General features: G+C 39.6%; 2 protein-coding genes across 2 annotated transcripts; both read left to right on the plus strand.

Annotated features, from left to right (window-relative positions):
- The first annotated feature begins 11,462 nt into the window (after positions 1–11,462).
- On the plus strand, positions 11,463–16,590 carry poglut2 (protein O-glucosyltransferase 2). Its single transcript, XM_087804295.1, has 10 exons — positions 11,463–11,737; positions 12,831–13,036; positions 13,440–13,642; positions 14,141–14,218; positions 14,665–14,837; positions 15,042–15,279; positions 15,809–16,018; positions 16,118–16,207; positions 16,288–16,392; positions 16,464–16,590. Exons 1-10 carry the CDS (start codon positions 11,571–11,573, stop codon positions 16,482–16,484), a joined length of 1,491 nt encoding a protein of 496 aa, XP_087660421.1. The 5' UTR covers positions 11,463–11,570; the 3' UTR covers positions 16,485–16,590.
- Positions 16,591–16,931: 341 nt separating this feature from the next.
- On the plus strand, positions 16,932–17,818 carry tex30 (testis expressed 30). Its single transcript, XM_087804531.1, is given in 5 exon segments — positions 16,932–16,937; positions 17,188–17,415; positions 17,473–17,605; positions 17,608–17,748; positions 17,751–17,818. Coding segments are annotated over 5 exon segments (576 nt in total).
- Positions 17,819–19,510: the final 1,692 nt, after the last annotated feature.

The raw sequence follows: 19,510 nt of genomic DNA on the forward strand, positions 1-19,510 counted from the left end.
CCTCTGTTGAGAAAAGCTCCATCCCAGATTTCAGAGCAACAAACTTTTAATCTGTTGACAAGTTGTCGGTCCATCTGGAGAGTTAGGTTTTCAATAACTTCTGAATCAGACGCGGTTCTACCCTGAAACCAGAAAGGGAAACGTTATTGTGAAATGAAAGCGTATACATTTAACAACAATAAAACCCAGTTTGGTAAAGTGGAAGCTTTCTTTGGATTGTCAGTGTTTTAATCGGAAATGTCTATTTCTTCTTCATCCTCAATCATAAGTGAATACAACTCTGAATATTTTCAAAGTTTTTATTTATTTATTTACAAACCTTTAAAGACATGTAAATATTTTTTAAGTAATTTGAAGTGTATATTACTAACGAAATGTTGAGTCTTTAATATGTTCTATTGAAAAAAAGAATGCGCTAATCTAAAAAAAAGAATCATATGAGAATATAGAGACAAATAAAAAGAGTCCATAAATCAATACATGTCCATCAAATACTATCTTACTATCATAGTGTATGGAATCCCATGCCTTTAACAGGAATGATCATTTCAAATTGTTAATTGATTGAACACTTTCAGTCTTAAATGTCACAGTAATCAGGAGAAAAGCTTCACCTTGAAATGTTTTTTTTCACTACATGGTTCTCTGAGTATAGTTTAGACAAACTTGATGTAACATGTATTTTTAAAATGCAACCGATGTATAGCATGAAAGTATCTTGTACTTACCTCTGTTGTATGGAATCGTTGACACAACACTTCTTGTGATGATGATCACATTTCATCCTGAAGAAATCTCCACAACTGTGAAAAGACATTTCAGACATTACAACTATCTTGAAATCTATCAATATCAGAACACAGTTCTTTACTGTTTATATCATTTGTAAAATTAAGGGAAAATATATTAATAGATACATGATCCACACCAGTCGGTGTCATTCATGCACGTGTTGTGTTGTCAACTAACTTCCATATAACAAAAACCAAAAACAACTAATGTGTGTGTGTTGTTGTGACGTGTGACTCTATTGCATCATCAGTGTGTGTGTGTGTGTTGTTGTGACGTGTGACTCTATTGTATCATCAGTGTGTGTGTGTTGTTGTGACGTGTGACTCTATTGTATCATCAGTGTGTGTGTGTGTGTTGTTGTGACGTGTGACTCTATTGTATCATCAGTGTGTGTTTGTGTGTTGTTGTGATGTGAGAGGCGTGTCATCTCAGCCGATACTGCAGACAGTTTTTCTGCTATGTTTGACCGTCTTTCCTTTGATGACTGCCCAGACGTGGACAGTTCGATTCACTGTTTTACTGATCATTGTGTTGAAATACTGGATCAAGTGGCACCTGTTAAATCGAACTTGAAAATTCAGAAAAAAACGGTGCCCTTGGACAAATGAAGATCTCCTGAGTCTGAAGAGACTTTGTGGAAAGACTGAGCGTCTCTGGAAGTCCACTAAACTTGAGGTGCATAGACTTCACCTCAGGGATCTGATGACTTCTTACAATGAGATGGTAGAAACTGCTAGATCTGATTACATCAGAAAACTGGTAGCAGCAAATAGGAAAAACCCCAAAGTTTTGTTTGACACGATTAATTCTCTCGTGTCTCCTGCTCCTCAAATCACGCCTGTCTTCTGTGAAGCTGACAGCAATGCATTGTTGAGATTTTTCATTGATAAAATTAAATTGATCAAAGAGAAGGTTGTGTCTGAGCAGCTGTCTTTGTTCCTGGATCAGAGCGACATCCATGAGAAGTTTCAGTCTGGCTTCCGTAAACATCACTCTACGGAGACAGCTTTATTGAAAGTGTCCAGTGACATCATGATGTCGGCTGACTCTGGTAAATTCACTGTTCTGGTTCTCTTGGATCTGTCCTCAGCCTTTGACACAGTTGATCACCAGATCCTGCTGAGAAGACTGAGGGATGAAGTGGGACTGTCTGGGTCTGTGTTAGAATGGTTCTCATCTTACCTTTCTGGGCGCAGTTTTAGTGTATCTGCCAATCAAATGAGGTCTGAATCGGCAGATCTGTTGTGTGGAGTCCCTCAAGATTCTGTTCTGGGTCCTTTATTGTTTTTGCTGTACTTGATTCCCCTCGGTAAAATCATTCAGAGATTTCCAGATGTTTCTTATCACATTTTTGCTGATGACATCCAGCTGCTCTTTTGATCCAACTGAGCTCCAGAGGCTGAACAGCTTAGTCAATTGTTTGCTAGAAATCAAACAATGGCTGAGTGAAAACACTTTACAGCTAAATTTGGACAAAACTGAAACACTGGTGATTGCTCCTGATGATAAGGTTCCAGTGTTGAGTCATTACTTGAGTGACTTAGGTCAGTCTGTCAAAATGAGCCTGAGAAAACCTGGGTGTTGTATTTGATAAAGACATGTCTCTTGTTCGACACTGCAGAAAACTGACCAGAAACTGTTTCCTTCAACTGAGAAAAATCTCTAAACTTAGGAAAATGTTGTCGGAACGTGATCTGGAGCTTGTAATCCATGCGTTTGTTTCTTCTCGTCTGGACTATTGTTACAGTTTGTTTTCATGTCTTAACAAGAAGGAACTGTCTCGTCTGCAGTTGATTCAGAACTCTGCAGCGAGAATTCTGACCCGCTCAAGTAGAAGAACTCACATCTCTCCGGTCCTTAAAACTCTTCACTGGCTTCCAGTTTCTTTCAAGATCAACTTTAAAATTCTGGTTCTTACTTTCAGAGCTATTCATGGTCAGGCTCCTCCTTACATCACTGATCTGATCCAGCCTACACCCCAGCTCGGGCTCTGAGGTCTGTGGATCAGAATCTACTTATGGTTCCACGCACACGGTTCAGGACCAGAGGAGAGAAATCTTTTCAGGCTGTTGCTCCTAAGCTTTGGAACGATCTTCCTCTCTCTTTGCGCTTGATGGAGTCTACTGACTCTTTTAAGAAACATCTGTGTTTGATGATCTACTGACTCCTTTAAGAAACATCTTAAGACGTTTCTATTTGTTCAGGCTTTTCCTTGAATTTCTCGAACTCCTGTGTTGTTCTCAGTATTATCTTTATCTTTAAAGTATGTACTTTTTTGAGTATTGTTTTGATTGTTTAAGCGCTTTGTGACCCTGGTCTCGAAAAGCGCTATATAAATAAATATTACTTACTTACTTACTTACTATTGTATCAACAGTGTGTGTGTGTGTGTTGTTGTGATGTGTAACTCTATTGTATCATCAGTGTGTGTGTGTTGTTGTGACGTGTGACTCTATTGTATCATCAGTGTGTGTGTGTGTGTTGTGATGTGTGACTATATTGTATCACCAGTGTGTGTGTGTGTGTTGTTGTGATGTGTGACTCTATTGTATCATCAGTGTGTGTGTGTTGTGATGTGTGACTCTATTGTATCATCAGTGTGTGTGTGTTGTGATGTGTGACTCTATTGTATCATCAGTGTGTGTGTGTTGTTGTGACGTGTGACTCTATTGTATCATCAGTGTGTGCGTGTGTGTTGTTGTGACGTGTGACTCCATTGTATCATCAGTGTGTGTGTGTTGTTGTGATGTGTGACTCTATTGTATCACCAGTGTGTGTGTGTTGTTGTGATGTGTGAGACTATTGTATCATCAGTGTGTGTGTTGTTGTGATGTGTGACTCTATTGTATCATCAGTGTGTGTGTGTTGTTGTGATGTGTGACTCTATTGTATCACCAGTGTGTGTGTGTGTTGTTGTGATGTGTGACTCTATTGTATCATCAGTGTGTGTTGTTGTGATGTGTGACTCTATTGTATCACCAGTGTGTGTGTGTGTGTTTTTGTGATGTGTGACTCTATTGTATCATCAGTGTGTGTGTGTTGTTGTGACTCTATTGTATCATCAGTGTGTGTGTGTGTTGTGAAGTGTGACTCTATTGTATTATCAGTGTGTGTCTGTTGTTGTGATGTGTGACTCTATTGTATCATCAGTGTGTGTGTGTTGTTGTGATGTGTGACGCTATTGTATCATCAGTGTGTGTGTGTGTTGTGATGTGTGATGTGTGAGTCTATTGTATCATCAGTGTGTGTGTGTGTGTTGTTGTGATGTGTGACTCTATTGTATCATCAGTGTGTGTGTGTGTTGTTGTGACGTGTGACTCTATTGTACCATCAGTGTGTGTGTGGTGTTGTGATGTGTGACTCTATTGTATCATCAGTGTGTGTGTGTTGTTGTGATGTGTGACTCTATTGTATCATCAGTGTGTGTGTGTTGTTGTGATGTGTGACTCTACTGTATCACCAGTGTGTGTGTGTGTTGTTGTGATGTGTGACTCTATTGTATCATCAGTGTGTGTGTGTTGTTGTGATGTGTGACTCTATTGTATCATCAGTGTGTGTGTGTTGTGATGTGTGACTCTATTGTATCACCAGTGTGTGTGTGTGTGTTGTTGTGACGTGTGACTCTATTGTATCATCAGTGTGTGTGTGTGTGTGTGTGTGTGTGTTGTGATGTGTGACTCTATTGTATCACCAGTGTGTGTGTGTGTGTGTGTTGTTGTGACGTGTGACTCTATTGTATCATCAGTGTGTGTGTGTGTTGTGATGTGTGACTCTATTGTATCATCAGTGTGTGTTGTTGTGATGTGTGACTGTATTGTATCATCAGTGTGTGTGTGTTGTGATGTGTGACTCTATTGTATCGTCAGTGTGTGTTGTTTTGATGTGTGACTATTGTATCATCAGTGTGTGTGTTGTGATGTGTGACTCTATTGTATCATCAGTGTGTGTTGTTGTGATGTGTGACTCTATTGTATCATCAGTTTGTGTTGTTGTGATGTGTGACTATATTGTATCATCAGTGTGTGTGTGTGTGTGTGTTATTGTGATGTGTGACTCTATTGTATAATCAGTGTGTGTGTTGTTGTTGTGATGTGTGACTCTATTGTATCATCAGTGTGTGTTGTTGTGATGTATGACTCTATTGTATCATCAGTGTGTGTGTGTGTTGTTGTGATGTGTGACTCTATTGTATCATCAGTGTGTGTGTTGTTGTTGTGATGTGTGACTCTATTGTATCATCAATGTATGTGTGTTGTTGTGATGTGTGACTCTATTGTATCATCAGTGTGTGTGTGTTGTTGTGATGTGTGACTCTATTGTATCATCAGTGTGTGTGTTGTGATGTGTGACTCTATTGTATCATCAGTGTGTGTGTTGTTGTGTGACTCTATTGTATCATCAGTGTGTGTGTGTTGTGATGTGTGACTCTATTGTATCATCAGTGTGTGTGTTGTTGTGATGTGTGACTCTATTGTATCATCAGTGTGTGTGTTGTTGTGTGACTCTATTGTATCATCAGTGTGTGTGTGTTGTGATGTGTGACTCTATTGTATCATCAGTGTGTGTTGTTGTGATGTGTGACTCTATTGTATCATCAGTGTGTTTGTTGTTGTGATGTGTGACTCTATTGTATCATCAGTGTGTGTGTTGTGATGTGTGACTCTATTGTATTATCAGTGTGTGTTGTTGTGATGTGTGACTCTATTGTATCATCAGTGTGTGTTGTTGTTATGTGTGACTCTATTGTATCATCAGTGTGTGTGTTGTTGTGATGTGTGACTCTATTGTATCATCAGTGTGTGTTGTTGTGATGTGTGACTCTATTGTATCATCAGTTTGTGTTGTTGTGATGTGTGACTATATTGTATCATCAGTGTGTGTGTGTGTGTGTTGTTGTGATGTGTGACTCTATTGTATAATCAGTGTGTGTGTTGTTGTTGTGATGTGTGACTCTATTGTATCATCAGTGTGTGTTGTTGTGATGTATGACTCTATTGTATCATCAGTGTGTGTGTGTGTGTGTTGTTGTGATGTGTGACTCTATTGTATCATCAGTGTGTGTGTGTGTTGTTGTGATGTGTGACTCTATTGTATCATCAGTGTGTGTGTTGTTGTTGTGATGTGTGACTCTATTGTATCATCAATGTATGTGTGTTGTTGTGATGTGTGACTCTATTGTATCATCAGTGTGTGTGTGTTGTTGTGATGTGTGACTCTATTGTATCATCAGTGTGTGTGTTGTGATGTGTGACTCTATTGTATCATCAGTGTGTGTGTTGTTGTGTGACTCTATTGTATCATCAGTGTGTGTGTGTTGTGATGTGTGACTCTATTGTATCATCAGTGTGTGTGTTGTTGTGATGTGTGACTCTATTGTATCATCAGTGTGTGTGTTGTTGTGTGACTCTATTGTATCATCAGTGTGTGTGTGTTGTGATGTGTGACTCTATTGTATCATCAGTGTGTGTTGTTGTTATGTGTGACTCTATTGTATCATCAGTGTGTGTGTTGTTGTGATGTGTGACTCTATTGTATCATCAGTGTGTGTGTTGTGATGTGTGACTCTATTGTATTATCAGTGTGTGTTGTTGTGATGTGTGACTCTATTGTATCATCAGTGTGTGTTGTTGTGATGTGTGACTCTATTGTATCATCAGTGTGTGTGTGTTGTGATGTGTGACTCTATTGTATCATCAGTGTGTGTGTGTTGTGATGTGTGACTCTATTGTATCATCAGTGTGTGTGTGTTGTTGTGACGTGTGACTCTATTGTATCATCAGTGTGTGCGTGTGTGTTGTTGTGACGTGTGACTCCATTGTATCATCAGTGTGTGTGTGTTGTTGTGATGTGTGACTCTATTGTATCACCAGTGTGTGTGTGTTGTTGTGATGTGTGAGACTATTGTATCATCAGTGTGTGTGTTGTTGTGATGTGTGACTCTATTGTATCATCAGTGTGTGTGTGTTGTTGTGATGTGTGACTCTATTGTATCACCAGTGTGTGTGTGTGTTGTTGTGATGTGTGACTCTATTGTATCATCAGTGTGTGTTGTTGTGATGTGTGACTCTATTGTATCACCAGTGTGTGTGTGTGTGTTTTTGTGATGTGTGACTCTATTGTATCATCAGTGTGTGTGTGTTGTTGTGACTCTATTGTATCATCAGTGTGTGTGTGTGTTGTGAAGTGTGACTCTATTGTATTATCAGTGTGTGTCTGTTGTTGTGATGTGTGACTCTATTGTATCATCAGTGTGTGTGTGTTGTTGTGATGTGTGACGCTATTGTATCATCAGTGTGTGTGTGTGTTGTGATGTGTGATGTGTGAGTCTATTGTATCATCAGTGTGTGTGTGTGTGTTGTTGTGATGTGTGACTCTATTGTATCATCAGTGTGTGTGTGTGTTGTTGTGACGTGTGACTCTATTGTACCATCAGTGTGTGTGTGGTGTTGTGATGTGTGACTCTATTGTATCATCAGTGTGTGTGTGTTGTTGTGATGTGTGACTCTATTGTATCATCAGTGTGTGTGTGTTGTTGTGATGTGTGACTCTACTGTATCACCAGTGTGTGTGTGTGTTGTTGTGATGTGTGACTCTATTGTATCATCAGTGTGTGTGTGTTGTTGTGATGTGTGACTCTATTGTATCATCAGTGTGTGTGTGTTGTGATGTGTGACTCTATTGTATCACCAGTGTGTGTGTGTGTGTTGTTGTGACGTGTGACTCTATTGTATCATCAGTGTGTGTGTGTGTGTGTGTGTGTGTGTTGTGATGTGTGACTCTATTGTATCACCAGTGTGTGTGTGTGTGTGTGTTGTTGTGACGTGTGACTCTATTGTATCATCAGTGTGTGTGTGTGTTGTGATGTGTGACTCTATTGTATCATCAGTGTGTGTTGTTGTGATGTGTGACTGTATTGTATCATCAGTGTGTGTGTGTTGTGATGTGTGACTCTATTGTATCGTCAGTGTGTGTTGTTTTGATGTGTGACTATTGTATCATCAGTGTGTGTGTTGTGATGTGTGACTCTATTGTATCATCAGTGTGTGTTGTTGTGATGTGTGACTCTATTGTATCATCAGTTTGTGTTGTTGTGATGTGTGACTATATTGTATCATCAGTGTGTGTGTGTGTGTGTGTTATTGTGATGTGTGACTCTATTGTATAATCAGTGTGTGTGTTGTTGTTGTGATGTGTGACTCTATTGTATCATCAGTGTGTGTTGTTGTGATGTATGACTCTATTGTATCATCAGTGTGTGTGTGTGTTGTTGTGATGTGTGACTCTATTGTATCATCAGTGTGTGTGTTGTTGTTGTGATGTGTGACTCTATTGTATCATCAATGTATGTGTGTTGTTGTGATGTGTGACTCTATTGTATCATCAGTGTGTGTGTGTTGTTGTGATGTGTGACTCTATTGTATCATCAGTGTGTGTGTTGTGATGTGTGACTCTATTGTATCATCAGTGTGTGTGTTGTTGTGTGACTCTATTGTATCATCAGTGTGTGTGTGTTGTGATGTGTGACTCTATTGTATCATCAGTGTGTGTGTTGTTGTGATGTGTGACTCTATTGTATCATCAGTGTGTGTGTTGTTGTGTGACTCTATTGTATCATCAGTGTGTGTGTGTTGTGATGTGTGACTCTATTGTATCATCAGTGTGTGTTGTTGTGATGTGTGACTCTATTGTATCATCAGTGTGTTTGTTGTTGTGATGTGTGACTCTATTGTATCATCAGTGTGTGTGTTGTGATGTGTGACTCTATTGTATTATCAGTGTGTGTTGTTGTGATGTGTGACTCTATTGTATCATCAGTGTGTGTTGTTGTTATGTGTGACTCTATTGTATCATCAGTGTGTGTGTTGTTGTGATGTGTGACTCTATTGTATCATCAGTGTGTGTTGTTGTGATGTGTGACTCTATTGTATCATCAGTTTGTGTTGTTGTGATGTGTGACTATATTGTATCATCAGTGTGTGTGTGTGTGTGTTGTTGTGATGTGTGACTCTATTGTATAATCAGTGTGTGTGTTGTTGTTGTGATGTGTGACTCTATTGTATCATCAGTGTGTGTTGTTGTGATGTATGACTCTATTGTATCATCAGTGTGTGTGTGTGTGTGTTGTTGTGATGTGTGACTCTATTGTATCATCAGTGTGTGTGTGTGTTGTTGTGATGTGTGACTCTATTGTATCATCAGTGTGTGTGTTGTTGTTGTGATGTGTGACTCTATTGTATCATCAATGTATGTGTGTTGTTGTGATGTGTGACTCTATTGTATCATCAGTGTGTGTGTGTTGTTGTGATGTGTGACTCTATTGTATCATCAGTGTGTGTGTTGTGATGTGTGACTCTATTGTATCATCAGTGTGTGTGTTGTTGTGTGACTCTATTGTATCATCAGTGTGTGTGTGTTGTGATGTGTGACTCTATTGTATCATCAGTGTGTGTGTTGTTGTGATGTGTGACTCTATTGTATCATCAGTGTGTGTGTTGTTGTGTGACTCTATTGTATCATCAGTGTGTGTGTGTTGTGATGTGTGACTCTATTGTATCATCAGTGTGTGTTGTTGTTATGTGTGACTCTATTGTATCATCAGTGTGTGTGTTGTTGTGATGTGTGACTCTATTGTATCATCAGTGTGTGTGTTGTGATGTGTGACTCTATTGTATTATCAGTGTGTGTTGTTGTGATGTGTGACTCTATTGTATCATCAGTGTGTGTTGTTGTTATGTGTGACTCTATTGTATCATCAGTGTGTGTGTTGTTGTGATGTGTGACTCTATTGTATCATCAGAGTATATAATATATATGCACTTGAGAATATATAATATTGACATTAGAAAATGATCTTAAGCTCCGCCCACTGAAAACAGTGTTTTTATGGAGATGAAATCTTGTTGAGCATAACCACGCTAACTCTGCTGTGATTGGTCAAGCATGTAGGTTAGTCCCCAAGCATCATCAATCGTCTCCACTTACTTACTTACACATTCATAATGTCTCAATTATGCCCCATATTGGCGCTGTTTTAATCCCTTTGGGGACAAATTGATAAATGTGTATATATTTCAAAGGTTCCTACAAAAGCTGGTCTTTTCAATTCATTTAATTATTGCTATTATTATATATTTGTTTTCATTTATTTATGTTTCATGCAGGATTGAAAAAGACAAACTTAGTTGCTTATTTATAACACAACAGAACAAAGGAGCAACTGATACAAAATTATATTTTTAAAATAAAATAAAAAGATACATTTAAATCCACCAACAAATTCACAGAAACATGATGAAGTAATATATACAATATACATTTTCATATAATTATTTGAGTACATTAATAATTACCCTTTACTTGTAATCCATATAGTACTTGTGTCCCTGAGCAAGACACTTTACCCTGATGGTAGACTTGACGCAGGTGCGCAGCCTACTCCCATCAGTATGTGTGAATGGCTGTCAAAAGCACTACCGAATTTCCCCTCGCGGGACTAATAAGGGATTATAATAAGGGATTCTAAATAGTTTTCAATATATATAACGTATCTTTAAACTTTAACATTTGTGATATTTGCTGAAGAAGATAAAAGGTTAATAAGATGCTCGTTGTGTTCATCTTGGTGATGATAAGATTTATTTTAGTTTGAAATTAATTTGAACTTCTTTTATATATATATGTGTGTGTGTGTGTGTATGTGTGTGTGTGTGCGCGCGCGTACGTGTGTCAATGTGCGTCAATGCGTGTGTGTGTGTCAATGTGCGTCAATGCGTGCGCGCGTGTCAATGTGCGTCAATGCGTGCGTACATGTGTATATATATATGTGTGTATGTGTATAGACGTGTGTGTATATATGTGTGTACATATATGTGTGTATGTGTATAGACGTGTGTGTGTGTGTGTATGTTTATGTGTATAGACGTGTGTGTGTGTGTGTGTATGTTTATGTGTATAGACGTGTGTGTGTGTGTGTGTGGGGGGGGTGTGTGTGTGTGTGTGTGTGTGTGTGTGTGTGTGTGTGTGTGTGTGTGTGTGTGTGTGTGTGTGTGTGTGTGTGTGTGTGTGTGTGTGTGTGATTATTTTAATAACAGAGTTCATGAGTCTCGTTAAAAAGAAAAGTGCTCTTTTATTGGATGTAGCTATTTTTATTTACCACTAAGTGGCGCCAGTGATCAATGAAACTGCTGATCGTCTTTATTACTATTATTCATAAACGTAAAGTTTATTTTTCACATGTTACAGTTAACGAAAGTTAATACTCTCTTGCGCATTTATATGAACTTATATGAAAAGAATAATAATATAAATATACATGTCTTTTTACATATGAATCATGTAAAATAGAAAATCAAATAAATTAATCTAATTTAAATCCACCTTCAATATATATATATATATATTGAAGGTGGGTTTAAATTATATTAATATATATCTATCTATCTATATAGATAGATATATCTATAGATCTATAGATCTATAGATCTATAGATATATGGATATATATAGCTGTATAGATATATATAGATGTATATATATATATATATATATCTGATAGTCCATCAACTCGCTTTTACCTCCGCTTTGAATTAACTTCCGGATCACGTGTCAGTTTGACAGGCCAAGCAACCAATCAGCAACGAGTCCTGCCCACTGTCTCCCAGTCTCAGTCGTGAAGAGTTTCTTTTAAAAATCTGTGTTTGTGACTTTTATGAAATATGTCTCCAGAGACTCAACAACATCCTCCAGTGTGATGGACGAATAGAAGCTTCTCTAACATCATGTTCCTCCTCCTGTCCTTCTTCTTCTTGGAACTCTTGGTTCCTGAGATCCAGACCCAAGAACCGAGTCCACATCGAAGTCTGGTATTTGGACCCGGACTGGATCCCAACATAGTCCTGCCCGCGAGGTTCTTCTTCATCCAGGCGGTGGATTCTACTGGGTTGAAGTAAGTGTCAGAAGCACGAGATGAATGAAGTTTAAACATTATTTCCATCTTTTCTTATGTTGAGCTGCGCCTTAAGATGCGTTCAAGGACTTCACGTAAACTCTAATGTTCTCGAGTCTTAAAGAACCTTTTTTCTTAAAATGTTCGAATAAAATGGAGAATCTTGCTGATAAAATGTCACACCTTTGGTTTCAGATATGACTAAAAAATCGATCAATTTTGTCATTTATTGGGCGTTATTACGATAATATAAAGAAAAGAAAAAGACAAAATACTATGAAAGATGAAAAAATAATAATCATTTTAAAAGGAGACAAAAGTATTTGAAGTATAACCGTAATGTTTTTAATTGTATGTATTTGTAAATGAATATATATATATACAATACAATATACATTTTCATATAATTATTTGAGTACATTAATAATTACCAATAAATCACCTTAATACGTCATTTTATTTCTGCTGTCAACAATGTGTAATAATGATGAGGTTTCACACGTTTGTGAAACTCTCAAAAACTGCAATAAACTGTAAAATGGTTTGATTTAAACACTTTCATTTCATGAGTCCTCAGCTTTACTTGTAAAAAATGCATTTTAGAATCAGAAACATCATTGCCAGTGTTTTAAACACAAAATGTGATTGTTTCGTGTTGTCAGAATAAAAATAAAATGTAAAGGTGATACTTATTTCCAACCATTCTCTCCTACATGGTCATGATTATTTATTATAAGTCAAATAATAAAGTTACTTTTTACCTGTTTTACGCCTCAAGTGACCCAATTCCCAGCGCTGTGTCTAAAAAAGACTTTCACGAATGTTATTATTGTGACGTATCATCAGACAAATGGTAAAAGGACAACAAGACACTTTTCACAGTCACAATGGACAGTATTGTCCTCGCAGACGTAAATCATTTACGCGTCAGAGAAGTTGACATTTGAAACTAATGGACGTGATCAGACATGAATGCCGACGCCTGAGGTCAAATGTGACACTTGAGGTCAAATGTGACACTTGAGTTTGTCTTTTCTGTGGGTTTTTCATTTGCTCACATTATTTAGTTAATAATGATTTTTCTAATGTACAGTTTTACCTCTTCGCCCGGAGAGAAGACCTTTGAGGTGAAGATTGTTTCTCCATCAGAGCACTTCACCAGAATTTGGATCCAGGTCCTTGACCGCCAAGATGGATCCTTCCTGGTTCGCTACAGAATGTATGCTAGCTACACAGACCTACAAGTCCAGATCCTTCTTCAGAAAAAACACGTGGCCAAGTCGCCATATACTCTTAAAGGTACATATACTCTTAAAGGTAACACGGTCTGTTATTGCTTCACTTCCTGTACATTATTGTATTCACTGCTTGTTTGTCAGAACTTTCCTCCCACAGTCCAGACCACAAACAGAGATGAAGGGAAGATCTTTCGTATGAGTGAGTGAGTGAGAGTTAGAGAGAGTGTGTGTGTGTGTGTGTGTGTGTGTGTGTGTGTGTGTGTGTGTGTGTGTGTGTGTGTGTGTGTGTGTGTGTGTGTGTGTGTGTGTGTGTGTGTGTGTGTGTGTGTGTGTGTGTGTGTGTGTGTGTGTGTGTGTGTGTGTGTGTGTGTGTGTGTGTGTCAATGGATGGATCTTTGGCTGGAGAGCTGTCCAGAGTGTCCGCTGTCTTTTCAACAGCATTCCTGTGCTACTTTCATCTGCAGGTCCGGTCTACCATGAGGGCTGCAACTGTCCACAACCCAGTGACCAATGGGAGGCCAGCATGCGGTGCCCGTCGTCCTTCCCTCAGATCGACGAGGATCTTTCTCAGTTCGCAGCTGTGGATACGGATCGCAACGCTCAGGAAATCCCGCAGCGATTTGGAAAACAGCAAAGCCTCTGCCACTACACAGTGAAAGACAACAAGGTACTTTACTTTTCCAAGGATTTGGGGGTTTTTTACCTTTGTTTCTTCTATTTTTATAAAGATCTCCAGAACGTGCGAATGTATGTTCATGTTATAATTTAACTGTAGCTTGATGGTAATATTTGAATGGTAATTGTTAGTTTTGCGGTTGAAAGTTGTTTCAATGAGGGCCCACTATAATTTTATAAACTGTTTTAGGTTTTTAGTCCAGTTTTTTAATTGTTGTGAAACACTTGTCGCCCCTTTCGTACTGCACTGGAATGACACCTAATATCCCTTAGATCCCTGAAGTGCAATAACAACCGGGTCTAATACGTCCTGAATGTGCATTTAAAGGTGTTTCCTGAAGTCATTGAAGTAGACGCTCAGTAATCTGTCTGAATTGTCGTCTGTTTGTTGCATCATTTTGATCAACGACCTACAAAGACATGATGACAGAGATAATCTACTGTATCCTGTGACGATGTCGTAATTGAGATGATCTGTCGTCCTGTAAAGGTCTACGTCAGAACGCTGGGTGAACATGTTGGTTTTCGGATTTTTATGGACTCCATCCTCTTATCGCTCAGTAGAAAGGTACGTTCTGTCCTGTTTTAAAGCATCTTCTACTTCCTGAAAGGATTTTTCTTCTCTTCAGGTGAGGTTACCTGATGTGGAGTTGATTGTTGATTGTTTTGTGTGGTCAGTACAGTATTTTTACGCCTCAAGTGACCCAATTCCCAGCGCTGTCTAAAAAAGACTTTCACGAATGTTATTATTGTGACGTATCATCAGACAAATGGTAAAAGGACAACAAGTCACTCTTCACAGTCACAATGGACAGTATTGTCCTCGCAGTCGTAAATCATTCACGCGTCAGAGAAGTTGACATTTTGATGGACTCCATCCTCTTATCGCTCACATTTCACCTTTACATTTTATTTGTATTCTGTACTGACAACACAAAACAATGAACAATCAACTCACATCAGGTAACGTTTTAAAGCATCTTCAACTTGCTCAAATGATTTTCTTCCCTCCAGGTGAGGTTACCTGATGTGGAGTTTTTCGTGAATCTCGGGGACTGGCCTTTGGAAAAAAGGAAACAGTCCGATAAGATTCAGCCAATCTTCTCTTGGTGTGGATCCAACAACACCAGGGATATCGTGATGCCCACGTATGACCTCACAGAGTCGGTCCTAGAAACCATGGGAAGGTACAGAACAAGCCTGCTTCTGTGTGATGTAGAAATATTCATGTCATTGATTCTTGGGCTGAAGTTCTAACGTGAGCTCATTCTTTTAAGCTTGTTCTTGATGGGATTTGAATCAGCTACGAAGCTGTATGATCCACAACGAACAATTGAAAAGGTTTCAACTACAGAAACTTGTTTCGTGTAAAACAGTTGCTATTTCCACAGGGTGAGTCTGGACATGATGTCGGTTCAGGCGAACACGGGACCGTCGTGGACGGAGAAGAAGAACACTGCCTTCTGGAGAGGACGCGACAGTCGTCAGGAGCGCCTCGATCTTGTGAAGCTTTCCAGAGCTCGCCCTGACATGATCGACGCTGCCTTCACTAACTTCTTCTTCTTCAAACATGACGCGAGTCTCTATGGGCCGCTCGTCAAACATGTCTCTTTTTTTGACTTTTTTAAGGTATGTCTGTTTGACAAAAGTCTTTTGTAAACTGCAGTAATTTGTTTGAATGTTCTGTCGCGTACCCTGTTTTAAATTAGAAGTAAATAGTTATCTTGGACTTTTATAGGTTCAGAATAGAAGATCAGAATAGGATCAATTAGTTTTGAATGTTTTTCTAGTAAAGGTGAATAAATGAAGTTCCTACCAGAGATGAAGCAGAGAGTGAAGGCTGGTGTCACCCTGAAGATCAGTATCAGTGAAAGGATGTTTGTTAAATGCCATGTGATCATGTATGACCCGCCAGGTCTTTTTACTTGTCCCTTGTTTTAGTAGAGTTTTGAACTTCTTTTTAAGAGACGCAGGCGTCGGTTCAGTTGCTAACTACGAACTAGGTAACTACAGGTGGGATGAATGTCCAAAGAATGATGGTGTGTTTAAAAAAGTGTAAAGAAAAACCCTCTCTTGGCTCATATTGTCTGAAAATAATTACAGCAAAAACAAGTGTTATTTAAAAAAAATTGGTGCTTTTTATTGGTTGTTCTTCCAGTTTAAGTACCAGATTAACATCGATGGCACAGTTGCAGCGTATCGTCTGCCGTACCTTCTTGCTGGAGACAGCGTGGTGTTGAAGCAGGACTCCATCTACTACGAGCACTTCTACGGCCGTCTGCAGCCGTGGCTTCACTACATCCCCGTCAGGGCTGACCTCGGAGACCTGCTGGAGAAGATCCAGTGGGCCAGAGACCACGATGAAGAGGTGACTTTAATGTGGATTATATATCATATTTGTCTCCACCGAACAATCAATGTTGTTCTTGACCTGAAGTGAGTCTCCAACATGTTTGCTCTGCTGCAGGCGAGGACGATCGCACGAGCCGGGCAACAGTTCGCACGAGATCATCTCATGGGCGACGCAGTGTTTTGTTATTACGTCAAACTATTTCAGGTGCGGAAGTAAAATCTTTATTTATTGTTGGTCTGATTTGACTTATTAGATCCTTCTGACCTTGAATGTCATGTTTGCAGGCGTATTCTAAGCTGCAAGTATCGGAGCCGAAGATCCGACAGGAAATGACTCGCGTCGACCAACCGGCTGACGACCTGTTCCCGTGTCACTGCCAGAGACCACAGGTAGATGTCACTCAAGACCCTCAGATGAAGCCTTCTTATCGCTTCTAATTATTGCTTTTGGTCTTTTGCAGCCAACAAAGGATGAACTGTAACTCATTAAACTCCCAAACATCCTGATTCTTGCCAATAAAAAAAAAACAATCTTGTTTTTCAAAATATAATAATAAAATTATGTTTTTAATAAAGATGTTTATTATGAAAGATGAATTCCTTTGCATTTGTTGTGACCAAATCAATACATACTTTAGATCATTGTAGTGGTATTTAAAGGTAAATATATTGTCATAATTCAGTTCAACATTTTGGCATATTTTATATCGAAAGTTTAAAAAATTAAACTCAAGTTAATAAATAATGGAATATTGTACATTACAACATTGTTAATATTTGTATTAATGTACATTACAAGATGGTTAATAAGTAAATGTTGTATTCACTTACATTACAACAGTATTACGTTAATATTTGTTAATGTACATAACATTATAAATAACGTTGTAATGAACACTCCTAGACGCTAGGGTGCAGTGTTCTATTCAATGCAAGTTGGAGGGAAACTACAAATGGACTTTACCGGGTAAGAACCAGAACAACTTAATATTGTTTTTAATGAACAGCTGTTTTCTGCCGGTACTTGAACGTGTCCTGTGGACATCCGATAGAAACTCATTTCATTAGGTTTTTCTTTTATTCCATTATTACCATGAACTGCTCATTGTGACGCTTTAACAGTTGAAGTTGAATAATGTTTGTCTGAAGCTGCTTTGAAGTAACAAATGTGTCTTGGTCGTCCAGGAGAAGATCCAAGTTGCGTTCCGATCCAAGCATCTGGAAGCATCCTTGAGCATCGCTGACACTGAAGCTCACAGCAGTTCTTCTCACTCATGGAGCGATGGAGACATGACCTTCAAACACCTGGTGTCTCTGGCTCACTGTCTGGCTTCCAATTGCTTCATTTGTCTCAGATTCACCTGCAAAGGTTTGAACCTCAGGTTCAGGATCGAAGCGTATCAAGCTGTCCTGGTCAGTCCGTCTTCTGTGAAGCGTCAGAGTTAGTTCTTATCATGTTCTGGTCCACAGCTGCACTTGAAGTCACTGCCTCATCTGAGGGTTGACGGTGTGATCCTGGAGGAGACGCTTCAGTGTCGGCGAACTAACCTGAGAGTTCGTCTCGTCCTCAGAAGGTCGATGGGAAGTCGAGTCGCTGCTGCTCTGGCAGGAAACTCAGCAAGTCAGTGAATCCCATCCGTGGACTTCTGAGTCTGTGGTTCTACATCCTCCCTCTGCCTCGTGCCCATGAGCAACGCACCCGAGACCTCAAGACTCTCCCAGAACTCATGTCGGTTCTGTTTGTGTCTGAACACGAGACGACATGTGTGACCCGGTGAGACTTCCTGGAAGAAGTAACAACAATCATGAATCATGAAGCTTTTCTTCAAGAGTCATTGATCTCTTTAGATCCTCCTCGAAGACAGAAATGAAAGACTCGTGTGGTTTGATGGACGAGGTTCTTGTGGTTTGATGGATGAGGTTCTTGTGTTTTGATGGACGAGGTTCTTGTGTTTTGATGGACGAGGTTCTTGTGTTTTGATGGACGAGGTTCTTGTGGTTTGATGGACGAGGTTCTTGTGGTTTGATGGACGAGGTTCTTGTGGTTTGATGGACGAGGTTCTTGTGGTTTGATGGACGAGGTTCTTGTGGTTTGATGGACGAGGTTCTTGTGTTTTGATGGACGAGGTTCTTGTGGTTTGATGGACGAGGTTCTTGTGGTTTGATGGACGAGGTTCTTGTGGTTTGATGGACGAGGTTCTTGTGTTTTGATGGACGAGGTTCTTGTGGTTTGATGGACGAGGTTCTTGTGTTTTGATCGACAAGGTTCTTGTGTTTTGATCGACGAGGTTCTTGTGTTTTGATCGACGAGGTTCTTGTGTTTTGATCGACGAGGTTCTTGTGTTTTGATCGACAAGGTTCTTGTGGTTTGATCGACGAGGTTCTTGTGTTTTGATGGACGAGGTTCTTGTGTTTTGATCGACGAGGTTCTTGTGTTTTGATGGACGAGGTTCTTGTGGATTGATGGACGAGGTTCTTGTGTTTTGATGGACGAGGTTCTTGTGCTTTGATGGACGAGGTTCTTGTGGATGATGGACGAGGTTCTTGTGCTTTGATGGACGAGGTTCTTGTGCTTTGATGGACGAGGTTCTTGTGGTTTGATGGACGAGGTTCTTGTGTTTTGATGGACGAGGTTCTTGTGGTTTGATGGACGAGGTTCTTGTGGTTTGATGGACGAGGTTCTTGTGCTTTGATGGACGAGGTTCTTGTGCTTTGATGGACGAGGTTCTTGTGTTTTGATGGACGAGGTTCTTGTGTTTTGATGGACGAGGTTCTTGTGCTTTGATGGACGAGGTTCTTGTGCTTTGATGGACGAGGTTCTTGTGCTTTGATGGACGAGGTTCTTGTGTTTTGATGGACGAGGTTCTTGTGTTTTGATGGACGAGGTTCTTGTGCTTTGATCGACGAGGTTCTTGTGGTTTGATCGACGAGGTTCTTGTGTTTTGATGGACGAGGTTCTTGTGGTTTGATGGACGAGGTTCTTGTGTTTTGATGGACGAGGTTCTTGTGGTTTGATGGACGAGGTTCTTGTGTTTTGATCGACGAGGTTCTTGTGCTTTGATGGACGAGGTTCTTGTGCTTTGATCGACGAGGTTCTTGTGTTTTGATGGACGAGGTTCTTGTGCTTTGATCGACGAGTTTCTTGTGTTTTGATCGACGAGTTTCTTGTGTTTTGATCGACAAGGTTCTTGTGGTTTGATGGACGAGGTTCTTGTGTTTTGATCGACGAGGTTCTTGTGTTTTGATGGACGAGGTTCTTGTGTTTTGATGGACGAGGTTCTTGTGCTTTGATGGACGAGGTTCTTGTGGTTTGATGGACGAGGTTCTTGTGGTTTGATCGACGAGGATCTTGTGTTTTGATGGACGAGGTTCTTGTGCTTTGATCGACGAGGTTCTTGTGTTTTGATCGACCAGGTTCTTGTGGTGTGATGGACGAGGTTCCTGTGGTGTGATGGACGAGGTTCTTGTGGTTTGATGGAAGAGGTTCTTGTGGTTTGATCGACGAGGT

The sequence above is a fragment of the Callionymus lyra genome, chromosome 12 (assembly GCF_982586985.1).
Source record: "Callionymus lyra chromosome 12, fCalLyr1.hap1.1, whole genome shotgun sequence".
Classification (NCBI taxonomy): Eukaryota; Metazoa; Chordata; class Actinopteri; order Syngnathiformes; family Callionymidae; genus Callionymus; species Callionymus lyra.